General features: G+C 42.2%; 1 protein-coding gene across 1 annotated transcript in view; it reads left to right on the top strand.

The window, feature by feature from the left end:
- Positions 1 to 18,248, top strand: part of grik2 (glutamate receptor, ionotropic, kainate 2) — a 529,835-nt gene that overhangs the window by 222,625 nt on the left and 288,962 nt on the right. The window contains exons 4-5 of the mRNA XM_041793394.1: positions 964 to 1,145; positions 11,638 to 11,691. Coding sequence (XP_041649328.1) covers positions 964 to 1,145; positions 11,638 to 11,691 — 236 coding nt within the window. The remainder of the gene's footprint in view (positions 1 to 963; positions 1,146 to 11,637; positions 11,692 to 18,248) is intronic.

Raw genomic sequence — 18,248 nt, 5'->3', positions numbered from 1 at the left:
TCAGACAAAAAGAAGTTGACAAAGGAGTTTGACAATTCAAGCTAACTTTATAAGTGTGGGAAACAAACGGATTAATGTGACATGCGATAGATAATTTCTGAGGTCAATGTTTTCTTATTTTTAGGTTTTCTGGGGCATAAAGACCCATGAATCGTCACTAAAGAGCCACACATGGGTACCACTGCTTTAACCCAAAGGTTAAGGCTTATATAGAAATAGACTTCACGCTCGGCTGTTCCTTCTTTGCATTTTCGTCTCCCAAACAGAGAAGCTGAACATCACAGAAGCTCATCGATCAAAATTAAGACGTCTATGATTGGGTTAAAGTGCACGTCAATTTCCCCACAGAGGGCTGGTTTCACAAACATCTCGCTCACAAACAGCGAGCGGCGTGCAGCGGAGGAGAGGATCAATAGTGAGCAGAGAATCATTGTGATCTATGATGAAAGATGATGTCAGCTCATTTCCACTATTGATATGTGTCTTTGTTCTCTGCTGTTTGTATCGCTGCATAAAGGTCTGCTGACACTGTGCCCATGCAGGCTGTCAGACTGTTTGGATGCATTATGGGTAATATCTGATGGACTAAAAAGGACAAAGAAAGAGACGGGAAAGAGGAAATAAGAGGACACGGAGAGAAAATCTGGTTTTTAGGATAAAGAATAGCAGGATAGGGCAGGCCAGGGTGTGGAAGAGAAATGGATTTCATTAGAAATGAAGCGACAACAGAAATAAACCCTGCAGCTTCGCTCTAATTATAACCACCGCTGCCAAATCAATCAGGAGCAGTTGTTACCTCAATTACTGCAGGAAGATAAATAGATCTGAAATATACTATAAGAAAGTGTATAATCCTCATGGGAGCAGAGCTGGACCCATTACAGCTGAGCTCATTTTTCATCACCAATGACTCTTCCAGCCAAAGAAAGCACTGAGAATCTTTGTTTCTGTGTCTCTCTGCAGGTTTGATTCGGTTGCAAGAGCTCATAAAAGCGCCGTCCCGCTACAACATCCGGTTAAAGATCCGGCAGCTCCCCGCGGACACCAAGGATGCTAAACCGCTGCTGAAGGAGATGAAGAGAGGGAAGGAGTTTCACATCATCTTCGACTGTGGACACGAGATGGCTGCTGGGATTCTCAAGCAGGTGTGTACGGAGGTTTTACCTTCACGTGGAGCTGAAACATTCCAGCGAACAGCTTCTGGGAAACTATGATGGACAGAGCGTGAAATTGAGGAGCCTTTTATCCCAGAATAATGACACATTTACATGAAGATCACAAGAAAACACTGTTTGATATCTGCAGATAATAACAGCATTAATCTCAGAATGATGGTTATCAGGAGATGATGATCACAAAGATGATGTTTGATATTTCACATTACAGCATTTCAAAAGATCTGCAGATAGTCGGCTTTAAAAACCACTCTCTGCCCCCGACCATGAGCAGACTTGGTTCAGGGCTCAGCCTCTCTCTGTGGATCAGAGGGAGTGTTAGATTCATAAAAGAGGATGGCTTTACAAGGAAGGAATGGAAATTAACTCATCGTCAGTAGCTATGTTTAGAGAGGCACAAATAATCAGAAGAAAAAGCCTGATTGAGCTTGTTTTTGGTTATCTATGCTCTTCTTTTGAGAGGACAGGAAGAGACAGGAAATAAAGGCAGAGATAGACCTGATCTACCAACGGAGCTAAACTGGTGCACCAATCAGAAGATTCAGGTCCTTGAAGGCCTTTTACAGAGACGTTTGATTCAGAACAGGAGGGGTGGATGATCTTTACTCCATGTACACGCTTGGAGGCCTCTCTCTCCAGACGACCACATCTGAAGGTCGTTCTGCAGACCGTCACTCCAGCGTTTATTGATTATTTGCACAGCTGAGCTTTACGCTGAACTGCAGCAGAACATGCGGAAGATTCCTTTTTGAAAGGAAGACAAAGAAAGTAGTAACATCCAAAGTCACAGACAGGAAAGGGCAGAGGCTCTTTTGGACTGAAGCTGCTTTTGTAAGTTTCAAACCAGCAGCTTCAGCTAATAAATGTTGATGGTAGGCGCTCTGTATCTTCATCATTACTGAGCATTTGTTAGAGAACACATGCAGACCTCAAAGATCTACAGAATCAGCTTCTATAGGATGAGCACGTCCTGGTTCAGGAGCTGGATCAGGGCCTTTGGTGACTCTGATATAATGTTGGTTTCCTCCTGGAGAACTACAGGACAAACCCAGATGTGAACTCTATAACACCCAGAACTCCAACAGTCCTTCATCAGCTCAGAGAAGAGCATCAGGACTCAGACTCAGTGGAAAGAAAGAATGTTTTTATGACTTTTTCAGATAATCGTTCTTCTGTGGTAGTATCTACCATCTTATCCTTGATGATGGCCGACCTGTAACCCAGAACTGTCTTTATATCCAACTATTTCAGCCATAGTTACAAACTGAAATACATTACCGTTATGATTATTATGATAATGTTGTTTTTAGTCACTGAAGATAACTTTGTGTGAGTAAAGTTAAGTGAGTATGTTGGGGTGGGTGTGGGGAGGGGGGCAGTGTTAGGGTCTAATACTTAGGGCTGAGAGCTTCCATTCGATTGGTCCAGTGTTTGGTCCAAAAGCTTTTGTCCGACCAAGATCCTCGTCAGCGAGTAGCCACCCCCGTCCCCCCGTCCCCCCGTCCCCCAGTCCCCCAACACGCTGACCAGGTCGACCAAGTTTTTCTTTGGTTGACTACAGGCCCACTCATACCAGAGTCTTCTTGTGGGCCAGGGGTGGCCCTGACTGAGGACAACACAAAGTTTCTGTCATTTCCACGTTTGTGCAGCTCTATCACAAGGACTCTAACAGGTAGTCCAGCTAAGTTTTCGTTTTTGTCATTTTAATCAAACAGTTTGACAATCTTTGCTTAATCTAAAGATTTTTCCCAGAATGCCTTTGGGCATTAAACACTTTTGTACCATGATTGAAGTTACCCACTTGGTTAGACAAGTCCTGCCCCATGTGTGGAGCAACCACAGACTGTGGAAACAACTGGACAAAGCCTGTGTGACATCAGTCGTCTGCTTACAATAGGCGGACTCAAAAGCCTTTGAAGCCAATCCATGGAGGCTTCCATATTTAAATCGGGGTCTCAACCTAACTTTGGATCTACCTAATGCCCCCCCCCCCCCCCCCCCCCATACAGTCAGAGCAGATGAAGACATTAGCTAATGAGACATGTTTGGGTTTTTTGAACCAGCCTGTAAAACGGTTTATTTCTAGTGTAAAAACAGCTGATTTACGGGTGTTAAGACAAGACTTCTGGTGTTCCTGCAGACAGCCTCTAGTGGACACTCACGGTATTGCAATTTTTTCCACTTCTGCATTGGCTTCACTTTTGGGAGTAACATGTAGAGGTATGTCTCAAAAAATCTGAAAATCATGAAAAAGTTCAATATTTTTTTTCACTCCTTTCTGAAAGTGAAACCCATGTATTATATAGACTTGTTTTCAAGGTCCCAGAGTCTGGACGAAGAGTGGAGAGGACCAGAATCCACGTTTCTTGAAGTCCAGTGTGAAGTTTCCACAGTCAGTGATGATCTGGGCTGCCATGGCATCTGCTGGTGTTGGTCCACTGTGTTTTCTCAAGTCCTCAGTCAACGCAGCCATCTACCAGGACATTTTAGAGACCTTCATGCTTCCTTCTGCTGACAAGCACCATGGAGATGCTGATTTCATTTTCCAGCAGGACTTGGCACCTGCCCACACTGCCAAAGGTACCAAAAGCTGCTTCAATGACCATGGTGACCTGAACCCCATAGAGAATCTATGGAAGATGAGCGACACCAGACTCAACAATGCAGATGACCTGAAGGCCGCTATCAAAGCAACCTGGGCTCCATTTCACCTGAGCAGTGCCACAGGCTGATCGCCTCCATGCCACGCCGCATTGATGCAGTAATTCATGCAAAAGGAGGCCCAACCAAGCATTGATGCATGGAAATGAACATACTTTTCAGAAGCCTGACATTTCTGTTTAAAATATCCTTTTTTTTTATTGATCTTATGTAATTTTCTAATTTTTTGAGACACTGAATTCTGGGTTTTCTTATCTGTAAGCCATAATCATCAACATTTCAAGAAATAAAGGCTAGAAATATTTCTCTCTATGTTAAACAAGTCTATTTAATATATGGGTTTCACTTTCAGAAAAGAGTGACCAAAAATATTGAACTTTCTCATAGTATTCTAATTTTTGAGACATGCCTGTGTGTGTCACTATGCACCTTTCATTCTGGACGTCTCTAAAGCTCGACGACTCCGAGTATGAATGTTTGAAATGTGAATACATGGAAAATTACAATGGATGAGGAAAGTCAGTTCATCTGATATAAAAGTGCAAAAAAATAAAGTTAATACAACTGAAAATGGCTATGAAACAAATCCTGATTAAAGTGAGTATTACTCAGATATCTAAAGTTAGTTAAACTTCAGTGTGAGTGCTTAACACAAAAGAAGCTCTTTTTAAATGCATCACACCATATTCAGTCTAGTTTACTCTACCGAGGTCACAAAGTTATTGAATTACATTTTTGAAGGCCAGCATGATTTTTTACAGTAAGGCTTAACAACTGGGCTTTAAATTCTACCAATAGTTTGATATGAAGGCATGTTTGAAGGTTTCAGGGATCTTTTAGCTGCTCAAAATCAGTTCTGAAGATGACTGTTATGCACTCTGATAGTGCATAAATAATAACAATAATAACATTTAAAGACACGTTCTCTTGCTTCAAGTTATTTTAGACTAAAACTGTATTTGATGCACACTTACAGAGGATTCCTTGAGTCCTCTGGTATTATTCTACCTTAGTGTGATGGTAAAGCAGGTCTGACTGAGGCCAGCAGGTGAAGTACACTAATCTACAGAACAACAGAAATGTGCAGGTGCTAATATCCAACCCTCTTCAAAGCATTTTCTTAAATAAATCACACCTTGACCTTTGAGAGGCTGCGTAGCAAAGGTTTAGTCTTGATTAAAAATGTCCTTTTACCAAGTTCACCCCTGCACACCAAAGATTTGAGCTTCTAATCCAAAATGAGTCAATTTAGCAGCAAACTGGTCACAGCTTTTCACAAATTACATGCCTCTTTAGTCTATAGATTTAAGGGATCAGAGAGTTTGAGTGAGTAAAACCTGCCTCTCATCGCCTTAAGGGCCTGTCAGTCACAAAAAGCTATTTTAATATGGCTCATAAATTAGTTTTATCTCCCTCGATGGAGTCTGTGCCGTGTTGGAGGATCCTCAGCCTTGATAAGAAAAATACTGGGGTAAAAGGATTCTGTGGTTGTTATTCCTGCAAGGAAATAGTCCAAAAATATTGATTTTGTTAAAGATTTTACTTCAAAAACGCATCAAACTGCAGCTGCGTGGAGAGGAGTTAAAGCTCATAGCCTGCAGAAGGCGCTTCCTTTTTTTGGTTTTACACAAAAGCTTTTTAGTATCGCAGAAAACTGTCATTTAGAATAAAAGAGGAACTCTGCCACCAGTAACTCAATTAACAGGCCCTCATTTTTCCCCAGCTTGCAGGATTTATCAAATATTAAAGACAACATGATTCACCCCCAGCACTCTGTCACTCTCCCAGGGTTTTTAATCAATGCCGTGGCGCTAGATTGCCGGGGAAGGTCAAGGACTCCTTTCATTAATAATGTCAGAGAGAAACCCTCCTAATGGGAGGTAATGAAAGACTTAACTGTCCTGTTTTGATTTTCACATTACATGACACACCAATAAATCACAGGTTCAAAGTACTCTCCATTATTCCACAGAAACACCAAGGACAACAATAAGGCGCTGAGGTGATCAATGAGAACATCGTTTCTGAGAAGTGGAGCAAAGGCAAGCAGGAGAGGCTGCTTTATAGCGTTTAAAGGGGACATATGCAGAAATCACTTTTTCAGGCTTGTCTAACACAAACATGTGGCCCTGTCCACAGTCCCCTCAGGTACCAGGAAAATCCATTCCTTCTCTTTCTCCACCTTTCAGAAAATATGTGCTGAAACAAGCCATTCTCATATTTTCCCCTCATGATGTCACATGGGGAGTTAGCCCCGCCCCAGGTTTGGTTGCCCCTCCCCACTTGGAGGAAAATTCCACCCTCCTCTCCTGATCTGAGCTGGATAGCTCAGTGGGTTACCCTGCTGACTATGGTCTGGGGATTGATGGTTTTAACCCCGGTCAGGTCCTTAAAGAGGGGGTATTACACTTTTCTGATTTTTAAAACATAAATATGTCAGACAATGTTGGGTGTCCATACTCCGCGTATGCAAATTTTCAAACCGCAAGATAAACGTATGTGGCAGTAATCTTGGAATTAGAGTGTAAACTGATGAAAAACTGTTCGTTGGGAATCTCTCCAAGATCTTCCCGAGACGAGATTTCGATGGAGCGAACTGATGAGGTCATCGCAATAGGATCTCCTGACTGGTTCGTCTGTGCTGCCGGCAAAGTGGAACAGAAAAGTTTACAACTACTAGCATAGTAGCCACATTGGAGGGGCGGGCACAAAACATTGAGTCCTGCCGCCGGCCAGCCTCCGGAAAATTGGCCAATCAGAGGAAAGCAGGTCCATGGAGGGGTGGGGGGTTGTTAAAGAGACAGCAGTGAAAACGAAGCGTTTCAGATGGAGGTTAAAATAAGGGTTTTCAGGACGCCAGTGTGAGAAACATGAGGAGCTTTTTGAGCTGTAAACTGTGTGAAGCTACTACGTGGGTATCAGAGAGATGGTGGAAAGCTTTGAAAAAAGGCATAGTACCCCCACTTTAACTTTGCATGTAAGTATCTGTAACATTGTAACATCAGGAGTGCCACATCAGTTTCCTGAGGTTAGACCTAAATCCAGAATCCGGCCCCCTGCTGGGACTGAGTTTGACACCCCTGCCCTGGAGGTTTGGGGTTTGTTTCTGGGGAATGTTGTATGAAGCAGCGGGGAGCTCTGTTCATCAACGTCTGGGAGAAAGTCCAGCTAGCAATGTCAACAGGTTTGGCTACAGCCGCCGTTGCTATGGCAACTAAAGTGATAACATCCAAGCAGAGGAGAGAGCGGCAAGCGGAGGAACGTTTTCACTGTCGTCACAGAAACGGGATTTCTCCTGAACTGAGTTTTCTTAGAGGTGCATGAAAACGCACTGACAGAAAACTGGAAATACTAGTGAAGGAAAAGATTAAGCCTCGGGTATCAAACTCAAGGCCCGGGGGCCAAATCTGGCCCGTGGAACAGTTAAATTCGGCCCCAAGATGATCTGATATTTCTGTTCTAACTGACCCATCAGATTTCCTCCAGTATAAAACTGTGAACTTATCCGGATGATTAAAGAAATCCTTGTTAAATCATCAAATCTGAAAAAGTAAGGAGTAAAAATATTTAGATAAGTCAGGAATGTGGGAAAAGATAATATTTTGTGTTTTAAATTCATATTTTCAATTTAGCATCTTACAGTTAGGACTCAAACTTAGGATTATGACTTTTAATTTCATACTTTGAACATTTCAACTCATAATTTTGAATTCTCATATAATATTTAGCTTTAAGATTCATCATTCTAATTTTTAAGAGATATTTTGACCTTTTTAACAAATTATTTTGTATTTTACCTCATATTTTCAACTCCCATGTTTGACTTCATAATCCCATAGTTTGACCTTTTAGACTCACAATTTGAAATTTTGAATCATATTTTGACTTTTGAATTCATGATTACAAATTTTATTTCAGATTTTGACCTCTTAAGCTCATGATTTAGACTTATTTCTAATATATTTGTCTTAAAAAACATTAATTTTCAATTTAAATTTCATGTTTTGACCTTTTTGAACTAATAAATTGACTTTCCTCAGATTGTGAGCCTTTAAACTTATCTTTTAAACTTTTTAAATGTCAAAATCGTTATCATCAATGCTAAGGTTTTTCTTTTTCATATTTTATTAGGCTACTGGTGAAACGAGGTTGACAGTTTCTGGTTAAAAAGGTGACCCTGTTAGGCCCTCAGGTTAGACCTGAACCCAGAATCCGGCCCCTGCTGTGATTGAGTTTGACACCCCTGGTTTAAGCAGAAAAAGACTCTAAAATTAACATTCTGGTTTTAACACGGGTTTCCAAACGTCCACAGTGATGATATAACTGAAAGTGTCGTAAAGTTCCTGATGTTTGGAGGAGTTTAACTTCAACTTCTCCCTCCTGAAGACGTCCACGTTCTTTACCTGGAGCTTAAACAAACCTTGACTTTGGAGGAAGCCGTGTTCTCTGCAGTACAGTTACATAAACAGAAACCTGCAGACTGACTCACTGCTGTTGATGCTGAGGTTTCTCCTCTGGTGCTGCAGATGTAAATCTTACCCACATACCCCCAACGATCACTGATAACCCCCACCTCAACTTTTATCAGAAGCCCGGCATCCCCAACGACCTTCTCTCCAGCTGGGTCTCTTCCTGAGAGATCACGGGGGGAAATGTAATCCCTGGAGCCTGCTGGGGGTCTGCAGGGGTCTCCTTCCCACAGCTGGTGATGTGTGGATTAACTCCACAGGAACAGGACCAGGATGTGTTCCAAATCACTGGCTCATTTTTTATGCAACAAGGAGTTTCCCCTGGATGTGACATTTCTCTTCATTATCTCAGAGGTTCTGTAAAGCCTCTCCTGTTTAATCTGAAACCTCGGGTGGACTTAATATTTCAGATACGACCTCAAGAATGAACCCGTTTTTTCTTCAATCCTAAAAGAAGGAGGCTAAACTGAATTTTAAACTCAACATCTGTTTTTTGTGAAGTCACACAAATGTGCATAAAACAGCATTGAATGCATTTTTATCAGAGATCATAGCCCAGATCTTCAGCTCTGCTCCTAATTATTGTTAAATGAGGAATTCAGCCGCAAAAACATCTTCTCCTAAACCATCACACATCATCCCAGCTACACGGTGTGAAAGCAGCAATATGAGGAGAGAATAAGATCAAATACAAAAGCACAGCATGAACATTCAGAGTTGGGGTGGGTCACTTTGGACCCAAAAAAGGTGTAAAACCTTCAGCCATCACAGGAAGAGCTTGAAAATAAGAGCCTGTTTCATTCTGATCAAGCTCACTCTCTAGAGCAGGCAGACCTGGTCTTAGTCCTACCCCCAAATTCCACACTCAAGCAAGCTGCTCCCTTTCTGGTCAATCTTTGCATTTCCTGCACACTCTCCATTCTGTCTCCAATGCAGCCCAGAAGCAGCACCACACACGCCCAGCTGGAGGTATGCACCAGGTCGATTTCTGCCACCATCCACAGCTAAACCATGTCAATCCACACAGAACAGATCCATCTAAGCAGCAGGAAAGATGTGTAGCATCTGGTCAGCCTCAGAATACAACACACTGCACAGACCCCTGGTACGAGATCGCCACAGCTACAAAGCCTCTCAGCAGGCCACTGGTTGGTCAGAGGGTCACAGAGCTACCACAGCATCACTGATGAAGAAAGTTTGATTTTGAGGAGGAAAACCACAGAGTACCCACCCACCTGCACCTGCATAGCTCAGAACCGAGACCCAACCCATTACCCTGGACCATCCCATTTAATACCTGGATCTGAGAGCTGACCCGTGAATAAACACTCCTTTCTTTCTCTTACATGTCAGAACACACTCACTAAACACGCACACATCGATGAACTGATGCTTCTGTCGAAACTGACATCGACTGACATCCTAGAGCCACGCCCCCTCCACGCCATCTTTATCCTACCCCCTCTGACCGTCACAGCCCAAACAGCATCCCCACCTCCAGCAGACCAAATGTAAGCTCTGCAACCGTTCTTTAAGCCAGGGGTTCTCAACCTTTTCAGCAGGCGACCCCCAAAATAAAGGTGCCAGAGACCAGGGACCCCCACTGTACCTGAAAGTGGTTTAACACAGCCATGCACATTCAAGAGTAGTCATGTAGAGACAAGGCCACCCATTAGGGTGGGGGTGGGGGTGGGGGCTTTCAGGGACCCAGCCAAACTGGGGGCAGACCAAAAGTGGTGGAAAGGGTTTAAAATGACAAAAATGGGTTATTAGTTGCAAAAATGTGTTAAAATGGGCAAAACTGGTGTAAAGTGGCAACAGTGTAATTCAACAGTGTTCTTAGTTTTTTTAAGGATTCTGGAGACCCCTTCTCAGTGTCTCACCACCCCCAATAGGGTCCTGACCTCAATGTTGAGAACCCCTGCTTTCAGCCAACATCTAAAAAAGTCACAAGAGAACACGTGAGTGGACTTAAAGATTCAGGAGTCTTTGAGATGTTAGAAACAGGAAAGACAGGGATGCGGTTGTCATGGTGATGTCAGGCGTGATCTCTGGTCTCTCCATCCTTCCAGAGGAGCCCAGCATCCACAGACCTGTCTGCGTGCTGAAAGATGACTAAAGTAAAAACCCTGGCACACTAGCAGGGATGGCTTCTCTGTTTCTGTGAAATGCTAATGAGCAGCTCACACTTCTCCTTGTTGACAGCGCCAATAAAGTCTGTTCCAAGCAGAGCGAGCGAGGGTCATATAACACTCCATGTTTGTGTTTTCATTCAGTGAAATCAGCAGCATAAGTGGCACTTCTCACTAGCTGGGCTTTACTTTTTAAAATGACATTTAAAATGAAAGCCATCTCCATAAACATACAGCAGAAATCAGCTCCATTCATTCAAACACGTCTGAAAACACATTTAGTGCTGGTACTGAGAGTATGAGCCACTGATGACTTCACTGTAAATCACATCTACCATCCCAGGAGCCAGCGCTGACCCAGGGGTCAAATCAGGGGAGTCAAACTCAAGGCCTGGGGGCCAAATCCGGCCTGGCCTACCAGATCATATGATATTTTTATTTTCACTGGTCCACCAGTCTGAGGTCTGCAGATTTCCTCCAGTATAAAAATGTAAACTTAAACTTGATGATTTATAATATCCTTGCTGAATTAGAAAATGTACACAGTAAAAAAAAGAATTTGACAAAAAGTCAGGAATGTAGGAGAAATTTGTGTTTTCTCTAGATTTTCAATTAGATCATAGATTTCAACTAGATTTTTAGCAGGTGTTCTTCATAAAGGCAGATTTGAGCTCAACACTACAGTCACATTCATTCATTCTGAGTTTTCTTCATGTAAATTCAGCAGCTCTGACAATGATGGGTGAAATGAGGAGCATGTGCCGCTTATATAAGCCTCCCTAAAATAAACTGTGTGTTTTTGATGGTGAAAAGGATTAAGAGAGGTGTACAGAGTGTGTGAACCCGGGGCCTAAAGCTAGCCAAAGTTGTGTTTTAGAACAGAAAGCTATCAGTGAGCCTCACGTCTTTATATATGTTCCTGTCTTTCTCCCAGCTGTCCCACATTTATATTATTATTCATCATCCTCTGTGTTCCCTTCATATGCCAAATGTTTGAGACGGAGCCTGTCTTCTGCTTTATTTAGCTGTTTTTCTCTTTGCTGCCTGTTTGTTTCTTATCTGGGAGCCTGTGGCTGCAGCAGCAGAGAAGAATATATGCCTCTTCACATTACATGCCTCTGCAGCCACACAAACAGATGAATGTGACAAAACATTATATCTGCCTCTCTCTTACTTTATAAATCTCTCTCTCTCTCTCAGGCTCTGGCCATGGGGATGATGACGGAGTATTATCACTATATCTTCACCACTCTGGTGAGTATGAAGGCCTGGGCTCGGCCGCACACTCTCTCACTCATCAGATCCGTCTCAGACCTCCGCTTCACCACGCACGGTTGTTACGGCACCAAAAAACAGGCCGCCGCCGCTGCCGCCGCTCTTCAATCTTTACTTTCCCGTCTTTTCATTCTACATGTGTAACCTTGGATCATTATTTCCCTGCATTGTGTTCAGCAGAGCCGAAGAAAATAATAACATCATTCTTTTTATTCTTTTGCATTTTTATTAGCCTGTATAAATGCGCTTCATCTTCCCGGGCTGGCTGCTTCCTCTACCATGTCTGTTTGCTCCTTTTTTACCTTTTAAAGTGCAGTATCACTGCAAAGAGTATACATAATGGATATAAACTAATAAAACACAAAGTGAGCCTAATAAAATACATTAAAAAGGGAAAACGTAAAGATTTGCATAAATCTAAAACGTTTTTGTTTCAGATAAGAACAGCAGGCAAAAACACTCTAAAAAGTCAGCTAATAGGAAATTAAATTAAGATCTTGGATATATCCTCTATATACGCTGCTGTTTTACTAATGAACACTCAGATTTACACGTTTAGCTCTTCTGCCTTTTCTGTCTTATTTTCTTCATATTTTTCTATCAGAAACTTTTTTACAAACCTCTTTGCTTGATGTCTCCTTTCTTTCTTTTAGATTCCCTTCACTCTGCCTTTATCACAGTTTTAATCTCATTAAGTTTGTATTGATTGATGTTAGGAATGAAAGCAGATTGTTTAGAGGCTGATAGAGTAAGACTGAAGCTGAAAATACTGTTGCAGTGAGCAGCATGGAGAAATACCTGACTCTGTAAACCAGTGATTCTCAACGTGTGGCTCTTTATGCCCCAGAAAACCTAAAAAAAGAAAACTTTGACCTCAGGATTTATCTGTGGCATGTCACATTAATCCGTTAGGTTCCCACACTGTTACAGTCGGCTTAAATGTCAAAACTTAACCATCAACTTCTGTTTGTCCGTGTATTTCCATCGCCCTTATTTGCAGTTTTTGCCCCTTTTTAAACCAGTTTTTGTCACTTTTATCCTGCTTGCTGCTATTTGCAGTCTTTTCCACCTTTTTCACCATTTCTCCCACTTTTTGCCCTTTTAAGCTGCCTTTTGCCATTCAGTGACACTTTTTCTATATTTTGCCTATTTTTCCACCTTTTTTTGCTGCTTTTTGCCAATTTTAGTCAGCTGATTTTTCACCCAGCTTTTGCCACTTTATGACTGTTTTGCCCCTTTCACCCATTTCTGTAACCTTGCAAAGCAGATAGATACGCCCGTTTCCATGTTTCTCACTGGTGAATCCATCTTGCTAAGTTTCCGTCTGAGCCGTTTGGGCCCGGTTAGAAAGAGGGGCAGTACTTTCAGGCGCAGCAGAGTCGTGACGTAAACAAGCAGCAGCAAGAGCTGGTGCAGTTATGGAGGAAGAGATTAGCGTGGATGCTGCTAAAGCGCCAGTTTTATCAGAGCTTGACGACATTTCTTCGTTAAAAGAAGAACAAAGATCAGCAGTGAGTTGTTTTATTTTCTAAAATGACAAAAGTCGAGTACTGACATGTCTACAGTCGCCATGTTTCGTCTTATTCCTCAGTAGCTGAGCACGCGCAACCTGATAGCGGCTACATCACGTGTTTTGTTGCTCTGATTGGCTCGTAGAGATGTGACAGACAGAACGTTCATCCAGTCACACTCCAAGTTTTTTTAAATCCTCTGCCTTTTCTCAAACGTTTCCTGTTGAAGCTTTTCCAGATAGATGTGGAAACAAACACATCTGGCATGTCAGGTTACCATTTTTGACACCTGTAACTAATTTTAATGCCACCTTGATCCATTTTTGCCATTTTTCACCCTTTGTTGTCACTTTTATCCAGTTTGGCCACTTTTTTCTGCTTTTTGCTAAATGTAAATTCCCCCCTTTTTACCTCCGCCAAGAAGGTTATGTGATCTGTACATCTGTACAATCCGTACATAACTCAAAAAGTTATGGACAGATTTGGATGAAATGTTCAGGAAATGGCATAAGGAAGAACTGATTAGATTTTGGGAGTGAACCGGATCACCGTCTGAATCCAGGATTTTTTTAAAGGATTCTCCACTATTGGGAGATAGGGCTGATGGCAGAGGTCTGCGCTCTCTGAGTGCTTTTCTAGGTAGCTACTTTTTTCCACTTTTTTGCCCAATCAAGCTGCCTTTTGCCAGTAAATGCCACTTTTTTCACCCCTTTTTGCTGTTTTTTGCTTATTTTTGTCATTTTTCACTCATTTTGTCACTTCTCACCTATTTTATACCTATTTTTTCCCCTTTCAACCATTCTTTGCCCTTTTTTGCTGCTTTTTGACCATTTTTGCCACCTTTAACATATTTTATTGCAACTTTCCACCCGTTTTTGCCACTCCTCACGACTTAGATTGTGGCTCTGCAAAGGTGTTTTTCAACAGTTTGGCTCTTTGGTTGAGCAGAGTTGAGTAACGCTGCTGTAAACAGAGGAAAGTTGTTAAAATGAAGTTGTGTTTTTTAAAAATCCAGCTGTTTCAACTCTATTTTTCACATATTCAGTTTGAAGTACTCATAGACCTTTCAGACCGGCAGGGCTCTGTGCTGGTCTGGTTCCTGAACACAATTTTTGAACCAGCCGGCGCCTTCAAATCGGAAAGTAACTGGTTCTCAGCTGGAACCAAAAAGAAATGGTTCTTCCTTGGGAACTGTGACATCATCAGTGGGCGTGTCCTTTTCTCAGTTGTGAAGAGGAGCAGAAAATGGAGAACAGGAGGTCTGCTGAGGAGACCAAATGTTTGGTTGTGATCTGGGCATTGACAGGATTCAAGGTGAAGTTGGAGAGAAGAACCAGGAAGAGGAAGTTACATACTGAACCTGAGGAAGAGATGGTGAAGTCAGAGTTAATTTAACCCCCATCATGTGAGTTCATATGATCGTCACAGGTTCTGATTTAAACACTCACAGTGTTGTGTTTTTACACATTTAAGTCTACTTTAAACACAATAATGTGTTATTTCCATTCATTTTCTGTTACTTTGAGATATTAAAACTTTAATTTTTGACACACAGAAATGCTCTTCATGCTTAATAATTACATTATATAATAAATACCTGTGCAAAGTCAGGTGTCGTATGACTATCTTTCATAGAGAGACAGGCACAGAGATATTTCAACAAGCTGCGAGATAACTTCAAGTTATACTTTAGCTTTATTCTTTACCACAACCAGAAGCTGACCGATGTAGGGGACCACTTCACTCATGGTGCAGAAGTATTGATTATCAAAAACAACAATCCACCAGAAACAAAGGAATCCCAGCAGTGATCGCTGTACAACACGCAACATCTTAACACATCCAAATACATCCAAACACATCCAAATACATCCAAACACATCCAAACACATCCAAATACATCCAAATACATCCAAACACATCCAAATACATCTAAGCGCATCTAAACGCATCTAAACACATCCAAACACATCCAAACACATCCAAACACAACTAAACAAACACATCTAAACACATCCAAACACATCCAAACACATCTTAACACATCCAAACACATCCAAACACAACTAAACAAACACATCTAAACACATCCAAACACATCCAAACACATCTTAACACATCCAAACACATCCAAACACATCTAAACACATTTAAACACATCCAAACACATTTAAACACATCCAAACACATTCAAACACATCTAAACACATCCAAACACATCCAAACACATCCAAACGCCCAACGTCGTCAAATAAGTCCAACACTGAAGGCCATGTAATTCTTAATGTAGTTAGAATTACACTTTAGGGGTTAAAATCAGCTCTGAAATGTTTACAATAAAAATTCAACTGTCCAGTTTTTGCTGTGTGGGTTCACCAGAATCATAGCAATGAATCAGTAAACTCCAGAAACTGAAGGAGGAAATCCAGGACAGCTGGGCATGGTGATGTGTGTCCATCACATCCTCCTGCTTTTGTTCCGCTCACACTGGTGTGAATGCGGGCTGGCTCACCAGAAAGCACCAGGGTTCTGAGACTCCAGAACAGAACCAGAACCAGAACAGTGTCTGCCTGAAAACACCTTTTGAATGAGCAGCATGAACCAGAATTACTTAACTCTGTAAACAGTGGAAAGCTGTTAAAAATGAAGTTGTGATATCATAAAAATAATTTAAAAAGCTGTTTCAGCTCTAGTTTCACATATTCAGTTTTAAGAAACAGTCACTCTAAGCATGTCTGCATTCTACTCAAATTATCTGACAGACAGTCCTCAATCTGCAGAGTTTTTCCAGAATGCCGTTGGGCATTGAACCCTTTCGCACCCTGAGTGAGGGGTTAAATTAGGACGGACCAGGGCAAGGACTACAACTTTGTCTGTGCCTGTTGATATCTGAAGTTCAAACCATTTCCTCTCCTTATCTTGAATAAAATGCTGGAGATGTTTCAGACATTTAGCCTAACGAATCAAATTCATTTATCAGCGCTAGTAAAGCACGCAGCTCTTATCGCCCAAACCAAACCAACTTAGAAATTCATCTATGGAACAGAAACAGTGGTTTACTTTTAGCAGTGGTTTGTTGTGATACTGAGTTAATAGCTGAGAAAAGAAAAGCATGCTGGGAGATGACCAAAACGAAGAACGCTCTAGCTGCTTGAACCACATGATGGTTGTAGTAACACGAGACTGACTGTACTTCTCTACCCTACCGCCATCCTACAGCCTCCTTTAGGGCTACTCATCTATAATCATGCAGCCTGATCACATGACTGACAGATGAACCTTTACTCTCTTTAATACCCCAACAACAGACTGGGCAGAGGAATGCAGAACCATGCAAAGACCGTGGGTGATGCTGTTACCTTGGTGGAACGGCTGCACAGCTGATTGAATGAAAACACTCCCCTCACTGTGATATTCACGCTCCTTTTATCCACATTATAGGGATAATGTAGTGACACTCTGGCTGCCCTGGTGATGCACATGCACTGATACAGCCGTGTTTACTCCCGCTGGTACACAGCCACATGCCAGCATTCATCCATGCCAGTCAGGCTTCCTATTGCAGGAGTGAAGGATGGCTTTAGTCAGGAAGTTCACAAAGAGCCAGACTCAGTATAGACCAGCTGAGAGTTTAGTCCAGCACTGTATGGTTTGGACTAAAGAGCCAACACGAAGCAATAAAGGCTGATCTGGCAGGAAAATGGCGGCCATATGTGTCCTCAGTATGTCTGCGGTGTTCAGTGTGCTGGGAGAATTAGGCTGTCAGCTCTGGACCCACTGTGCCAAACACAACAGTGGGAAATGACAAGCAAGCCCTCAGCCCGCCTCGCTGTACCGCCCCTGCCTCATTCATGTTTGCTTTTTTACTTTTCATCTTGCAGAAGACACCAGAGGGATTTTTAATTATCTCAATTCTGCTGCGCCGAATGTCTGCAGAGAAAGAAATAAATAAAAAAGCTACGTTTAGATGTTTCATTTCAAACCCCAAAATGATCCTTTTAGCTGCAGTGATGAAAAGCACAGACTGTTAAGAACCTGAATTATTCCATTTTCAAAAGAACTTGACATTAAAAAAGTAAAGGACAGGATGGAGGCGGATTCACAGAGAGAGACAGAGAGCGTTTTGATCCGCGGCAACAAGCAGCCTCTTCACCATGAGAGAGAGATGGAGCCTCAATAAGAGTTTGATTCCCGGCTAATCTTTGACCTGGAACATGGACTCACGCAGAAAAAATACTCACCACTGAGAGTACGGATGGAGATGGTTTTTGTGTTTCATTGTGAGGACAGAGGAGAGTACTAGAGCCCAAAATAACCTCAGCAAACATCACTTATATACTCACAAACAGAAGAAAAACTATGAGCTACAAATCCCTGCTTCAGCTTTTACACAAACACAAGGGAAGTAGAATCAGTGTCAGCATTTTAACCTCTCCCTAACTCTAGTCTGCAAACCCAACGATTAAACATCAGGATGAGAGGTTGGATTAAACATCCATGCATCTATTCTCTTATCCTGCTGGGGTCACGGGGGTGTGGGTGGGGGGGGCTGGAACCTATCCCAGCTGTCATTGGGCGAGAGGCGGGGTACACCCTGACCGGCACCAGCCAATCACAGAGCTGACATATAGAGACAGACAACCAGGCACGCTCACACTCACACCTATGGGCAATTTAGAGTCACCAGTTATCCTAACGAGCGTGTTTTTGGTGGTGGGAGGACCTGGAGAGAACCCACGCATGTACATGCAGACTCCACACAGAAAGGCCCAGAACAGGAAGAGAACCAGGAACCTTCTTACTGTGGAACAGCGCTAACCCCTGCAGACTGTCGGAGTAAACATGGCTACATAAAAATGACTGTTTTTTTTTTTAATATAATAACTAAGCTGAATAGAAATTTATGCATGTGTTTATTCTCATATTTTACCTCACATAAAGTGTCCTGTTATTTTTCTCCATGTTTTAGATGGTTACATCAATTGTTAGCCATGTGAGACTGTTTTAAAGCAGGGGTGTCAAACT

This window comes from Cheilinus undulatus, linkage group 8 (genome assembly GCF_018320785.1).
Source record: "Cheilinus undulatus linkage group 8, ASM1832078v1, whole genome shotgun sequence".
Lineage (NCBI taxonomy): Eukaryota > Metazoa > Chordata > Actinopteri > Labriformes > Labridae > Cheilinus > Cheilinus undulatus.
This window is presented reverse-complemented; position numbering and strand designations above follow the sequence as displayed.